The following is a 6,880-nucleotide window of genomic DNA, read 5'->3' as shown; positions in this document are numbered from 1 at the left end:
TTTTATTTTTTTTTAGCATATTATTTTAACGCCTTCTCATTGGCCTTTTTGAAGAGATCATGGTGCTACCACCTAAAAAAAATAAAACTAGTAAATTTTTTTATAAAAAACATTTAATTTCAAAAATGACCCAGAGGAGGGGATATTGGATTGATATGGAGGTGTGTTTGTTTGTTTGTTTTGTGTTTTTTTTTTTTTTTTTTTTTTTTTGTACCCCTGATGAAACACGTTTGCTACATTTTGGTTTGTACCCCTGACTTCTATCGGAATAAAGTTGCATTTGGGCTCTTGGCGGTGGTGTGGCACTTCAATTTTTGTCACATCACACTACAAGACAAGGAGACTGGTGGAGATCCTCTGGGGTGGAGCCGCCCGCCTGGAAACCTGATTACTTACATCAGTACTTTAAGTGGGATAACCTTCTGGGTCCCGCGCTATTTTTCCACTTTCTTCAACTGGAAGCTATCGGTGACTGCGCTGTCGCAGTTCTGGAGTGCAATTGAGCGCGCTTTTAGCACCAAAAAGTACACGTGTGGAACAAGGCCCGCCTCTGTGCAGCCATATGTATATTATGTGTACAGCTTCAGGAAGCCACGAGTGTCTTGAGATCGATTTGTAGAGGGAATGTCAGAGATGATCTAAACTAAAATATAAAAGGGAAGCACTTGTGTCTCTGAAATGTGTGGCCGTGGCTGCCACATAAATGGTAAATCAACAAATCTTGACCTCTGAGAGACGATCATTCGCTTTGGAAGGTAGAAAGATAACAGCGCTCTCTGCAGGGGCAATCCAATCCATACACCAAATCCACTCACCGGTGCCTGAGCTCGATGTGTACCAGCACACGCCAACGTCCTAAACGGTAGAGCCGGCAACACAACATCCTTGAAGTGTAGTTAATTGGTACATCAGAGCGACAATAAAACAAAAAGTGCTGACGCGTTTCGTCAGAAGCCTTGGGGAGACCAAGCTGATGTTCTCTCTTTGAACTCCCAGGCTCCAGAGACTATCCTCAGTCACGTCGCAGATATGAAGAAGCAGCTGCTATTGCTGCGTTTTCAGTCAAATGTCCGCAATCAAGCCGTGAGCAAGATTCAGAAGAAGCTGCGGCAGAGCCAGAGCCCCGACACCGACGGTAAGCGGAGTGCCCTTTTATTGACTATTATTTCACCGGCTGCAGATTTACAGGGAAAGGTGTCGCTCCTGGATGTTGTGGGGTCACACGATTGGTTGTCTACCTCCCATGTGATCAAATACTTCTATAAAATTCTTCTGTCCTTCTTTTTTTTATTTTTCCTTTCTACTTCTTTTGTTTCTTGTTTCTTCTCCATCTTCTATCTCTTCCTTTTCTCCCTCCCTTTTTTCCTCTTCGCTTCTTCCCTCCTTTTTTCCTCTTCTCTTCTTCCCTCCTTTTTTTTTCCTTTTTTCTTCTCTCTTCCCCTCCTTTTTTTCTTTTTTTCTTTCTTCCCTCCTTTTTTTTTTTTTTTTTTTTTTCCCTCTTTTTTTTTTTTTTTTTTTTTTTCTCTCTTTTTTTTTTTTTTCTTCTCTCTTCCCTCCTTTTTTTTATTTTCTTCTCTCTTCCCTCCTTTTTTCTATTCTTCTCTCTTCCCTCCTTTTTTCTTTTCTTCTCTCTTCTCTCCTTTTTTTTCTTTTCTTCTCTCTTCCCTCCTTTTTTTTCTTTTCTTCTCTCTTCCCTCCTTTTTCCTTTTTTCTTTTCTGCTCTCTTCCCTCCTTTTTTCTATTCTTCTCTCTTCCCTCCTTTTTTCTATTCTTCTCTCTTCCCTCCTTTTTTCTTTTCTTCTCTCTTCTCTCCTTTTTTTTTTTTTTTTTTCTCTTTTCTCCTTTTTTTTTTTTTTTTCTCTCTTCCCTCCTTTTTTTTTTTTTCTTCTCTCTTCCCTCTTTCCTTTTTTCTTTTCTTCTCTCTTCCCTCCTTTTTCCTTTTTTTTCTTTTCTTCTCTCTTCCCTCCTTTTTCCTTCTTTTTTTTTCTTTTCTTCTCTCTTCCCTCCTTTCTCCTCCTTCTTTTTTATGTTTTATTTTTTTATTTATATAACATTTTCAGATTTTATACAGCGCCTTGAAGAGGCATTCATACCCTCTTGAAAATTTTCCACATTTTGTCATGTTACAAGCGTAAAATGTATTTTATTGGGATTTTATGTGATCGACCAACACAAAGTGGCACATCATTATGAAGTCTGTGAATTGTGAAAATCCTGTATTCTAATGTATGACATGCATTAAACATTTCTCTCCTATACTGTTCTATGGTTCGCCTTTTCTCACCCCCCCCCCCCCCCCCTCCAGCCCTGCTGAAGCTGTTATCGGACCACTACGCCCAGCAGACCGATGAACTGGTTCCAAAGCTGCAGCGATTGATCGAGCAATGTGAGCAGAACCAGGAATACGGGGCGGAGGTTCAGGACACCATCACTGACTGGTAGGTGCAAACACAGAGCGGGGGGAGGGGGGGGATTAGAATACTGGAAATAAAGGTCCTGTGCCCTGGCGAAAAAGTGGAATCTTAAAGCATTTGTATTAATAATATATGTGATACATTTTTTATATATTTATATTTATATATATATATATATATATATATATATATATATATATATATATAGTGCTGTCAAGCGATTAAAATTTCTAATCGCGATTAATCGCATTAATGTCATAGTTAATTGAAAATGGGGAGGGTAGTGCTGCGCTAATCAGTGGTGAATGGATAAGTGAATAAACAGGTGGGGGAGGGGAATGAAAGTAGGTGTAATTGAAATGAGGAGCAATATAGCCCAAATGGCATCAGCATAAAAATAAATATAAATGATCAGTGAACAATAACACCTACTTTCATTCCCCTCCCCCACCTGTTTATTCACTTATCCATTCACCACTGATTAGCGCAGCACTACCCTCCCCATTTTCAATTGCTTATGGTTTGATACACCTTCCAGTGCCGCAGCTGTACCTCCACTTCTCATCACTTTCATTTCCCCTCCCCCTTTCTTCCCCTCTCTGTTTCCCCTCCTTTGATAAGCGCGGTAATATCCATTTTTCCACTAATGTCATAGTTAACTCACGATTAATCGCGCGATTAAGGAGGTTCACCCTTTAAAACATTTTTTTTTTTTTGTTTTCTTATTTATTTATTTTTTTTTATAATATTAAATTGTGTGTTTTTACATTTTGATCACTTTTATTGCTGTCACAAGGAATGTAAACATCCCTTGTGACAGCAATAGGTGGTGACAGGTCCTCTTTATGGAGGGATCGGGGGTCTAAAAGACCTCCGAGCCCTCCTTTGCACTTCAAAGTATTCAGATCACCGAAAACGGCGATTCTGAATACTGTGTACTTTAAATCCGGCGCCATTGGCAGCCGAGAAACCCGAAAGTGACGTCATGACGCCGCTTCCATGGTTTCAATGCGGAGACTGAATCAAAGCCGCTAACGGCTTAGTGCAGTGTTTCTCAATTCCAGTCCTCAGGCCCCCCCAACAGGTCAGGTTTTCAGGATTTCCCTCAGATGAAAAGGCTGTGGTGATTACTAAGGCAGTGAAACTGATCAAATCACCTGTGCAAAATAATGGAAATCCTGAAAACCTGACCTGTTGGGGGGGCCTGAGGACTGGAATTGAGAAACACTGCCTTAGTGTCAGTCTCCAACCTGGACACAGAAGGCGGCGGATCGAGGATCGGGTCTCCCGGTGGGACGGGAGGCCCGGTCAGAGCGGCGAAAGGCGGCGGGAGGGGGGGATGTCCCCTCCCGCTCCTCCGGCATAACAACCGAGCGGCTTTTAGCCGCATCGGTTGTTATGTTTGGATAGCCGATCGCCCGCTCTAAACAACGGTACCGGGATGATGCATCATCCCGGTATACCCCCCGAACGCCGCCTCGTTAATCGCGCGATAAAAAAAATTTACGGCGTTAACATGGGTTTGTGTTAACGCCGTTAATAACGCGTTTAACTGACAGCACTATATATATATATATATATATATATATATATATATATATATATATATATATATATATATATATATATATATATATATATATATATATATATATATATATATATATATATATTTTATTATTTATTTTAAAAAAAATTTGACCCTTCACAGGTGGGAGCAGCCGGCCCAGACGTGCCTGCCCTGGGAGCAGAGAGGAGGTCTGACCTTACAACAGTGGCGCGATCGCTGGACACTCGCTGTGACGGCGTTGCAGAGGACATCGGGCGGCGGCAGAAGATGATCCTTTTTTTTTTTTTTTTTTGTTTTTTCTTTTAAAACTTTTATTTTTTTTCTGGGGAGAGAAGAAACGATTCTAGGATATTGCCTATAGCAGAAAATTTGTAAAACGGACACAAACTACTACAGGAGCACAGAAGACTTTTTTTACCTACACTCCAGCCACTTGATGGCGCTGTAGAGGAACTCGGCAGGTTTACATTTGAGGTTGGCACAGCATGGGCCGGGATTCTCTGTTTTTTAATTGGCTGTCTATGGTTTTGGCGGGCAGGTCCAGACAACTTGTTCATTCAAAATGTAATAAAAAAAAAAAAAAAAAATCTTTAAGAAACAAACGGGACTTTTAAGGCGCAAAATTTCCCAAAATGACATTCCGCATAAAGGGGGCTCTGTTGTTTGCTGGGACTTGTAGTTCTGCGGCAGCGGTTGGATTCCAAGGTGCCCAGGTTTTTTATACATCTTCAGAATTTTGCTGTTTTATAAGACTCAATAATAACTTTTGTATAATAGATTGTTTTCAGTTCTTCATTAAAGGAACACTTAGGAAAAAAAAAAATGTGTTGCATTATGTGTAAGAGATGTTGATGTGGAGCAAGAGCCTCTTCCCCTCAACCCTGGCCGGTGGTTGTAGGGGGGGGGGGGGGGTAAAGGGAGAGTGTTTTGAGATTACCTAATGCAACAATCGTTTTCATGTTATGTACAGACACTGGTATTAAGGTTTTGGACTCGGTGAGGTAAAACAAGCATCGATGTTGGAGAAGGAGTAGTACCCTATCACTGGTGGGGGTGAGTAGCACCCCATCACTGGTGTCTGGTGGGGGTGAATAGCGCCCCATCACTGGTGTCAGTGGGGGTGAATAGTGCCCCTTCACTGGTGTGAGTGGGAGGAATAGTGCCCCTTCACTGGTGTCTGTAGGAAGGAATAGCGCCCCCATCATTTGTGTCTGTAATGAGGGAATAGTGCCCCATCATTGGTATCTGTAGAAGGGAATAGCGCCCCATCACTGGTGTCAGTAGGAAGATATAGCGCCCCATCATTGGTGTCAGTGGGAGGAATAGTGCCCTTTTACTGGTGTCTGTAGGAAGGAATAGTGCCCCCATCATTGGTGTCTGCAGGAAGGAATAGCAACCCCATCATTGGTGTCTGTAGGAAGGAATAGCGCCCCCCATCATTGGTGTCTGCAGGAAGGAATAGCAACCCCATCATTGGTGTCTGTAGGAAGGAATGGCGCCCCCATCATTGGTGTCTGTAGGAAGGAATGGCGCCCCATCATTGGTGTCTGTAGGAAGGAATAGCGCCCCATCATTGGTGTCTGTAGGAAGGAATAGCTCCCCATCATTGGTGTCTGTAGGAAGGAATAGCGCCCCCCATCATTGGTGTCTGTAGGAAGGAATAGCGCCCCATCATTGGTGTCTGTAGGAAGGAATAGCGCCCCATCATTGGTGTCTGTAGGAAGGAATAGCTCCCCATCATTGGTGTCTGTAGGAAGGAATAGCGCCCCCCATCATTGGTGTCTGTAGGAAGGAATAGCACCCCCATCTTTGGTGTCTGTAGGAGGGAATAACACCCCCATCATTGGTGTCTGTAGGATGGAATAGCAACCCCATCATTGGTGTATGTAGGAGGGAATAGCGCCCCATCATTGGTGTCTGTAGGAGGGAATAGCGCACCATCATTGGTGTCTGTAGGAAGGAATAGCGCCCCCATCATTGGTGTCTGTAGGAAGGAATAGCACCCCCATTATTGGTGTCTGTAGGAAGATATAGTGCCCCATCATTGGTGTCTGTAGGAGGGAATAGCGCCCCCATCATTGGTGTCTGTAGGAGGGAATAGCGCCCCTTCACTGGTGTCAGTGGGAGGAATAGTGCCCCGTCACTGGTGTCTGTATGAGGAAATTGTGCCCCATCATTGGTGTCTGTAGGAGGGAATAGCGCCCCCATCATTGGTGTCTGTAGGAGGGAATAGCGCCCCTTTACTGGTGTCTGTAGGAGGGAATTGCACCCCATCACTGGTGTCGGTGGAATAGCCCCAAGGGCTGGATAAAAGCAAGAAAAGGACCGCAATTTGGTGATCACTGCTCTAATGCAATAGGCTGTACGTTGGGTGCTGAGAGTGTCGCAGCCAATGATAGCGATCCAAAACGGGATCTAGTCGAAAAAGAAAAAAAAAGTTTTATTCCAATCTAACATCTGCAAAATAAAAAGTCGCACAGATATTGGACCGCTTTGTCATTCCTGGCATCGGTAACCCAATCTGTTGCAGTTTCTCTGAATGAGTCCAAACCCCTCCGCGCTTTTCATACCTCTTCTTCTATCGGGGGACGTAAATTTCTACTTCTCGTAACGCCAATTCATAAAGAACCTCTCTAAGCCCCGCCTTATCCAATCACAAGAAATTAAATCTGTTCACAACATCTTGTTGGCAGGAAAGCCGCCGCAGAAGTTCTGTGAAGAAAGTCCGATGCTTTGTGTTGTTCTTGGCAAAAGAAAACGGTTTTCATAGCCTGTAGGGGGCAGTGTTGTCTCTTTCTGCACCTTTTTGTCATTTGTTTTATTTAATGTGTGTTTTTTTTTTTTTTTTTAAACCTTTTCTAATAATTTTTCGGTTGCTTGTATAATAAAATCTTTC

At 42.9% G+C, this 6,880-nt stretch overlaps 1 protein-coding gene across 1 annotated transcript in view; it reads left to right on the top strand.

Annotated features, from left to right (window-relative positions):
• The window catches only part of HAUS5 (HAUS augmin like complex subunit 5), a 26,868-nt gene extending 22,292 nt beyond the window's left edge, over positions 1-4,576 (top strand). The window contains exons 18-20 of the mRNA XM_040327111.1: positions 997-1,135; positions 2,306-2,438; positions 4,126-4,576. Of these exons, the coding sequence (XP_040183045.1) occupies positions 997-1,135; positions 2,306-2,438; positions 4,126-4,255 (402 nt within the window). The 3' untranslated portion in view covers positions 4,256-4,576. The remainder of the gene's footprint in view (positions 1-996; positions 1,136-2,305; positions 2,439-4,125) is intronic.
• The last annotated feature ends 2,304 nt before the right edge of the window (positions 4,577-6,880 follow it).

Source organism: Rana temporaria, chromosome 10 (assembly GCF_905171775.1).
Source record: "Rana temporaria chromosome 10, aRanTem1.1, whole genome shotgun sequence".
Taxonomy (NCBI): Eukaryota; Metazoa; Chordata; class Amphibia; order Anura; family Ranidae; genus Rana; species Rana temporaria.
This window is presented reverse-complemented; position numbering and strand designations above follow the sequence as displayed.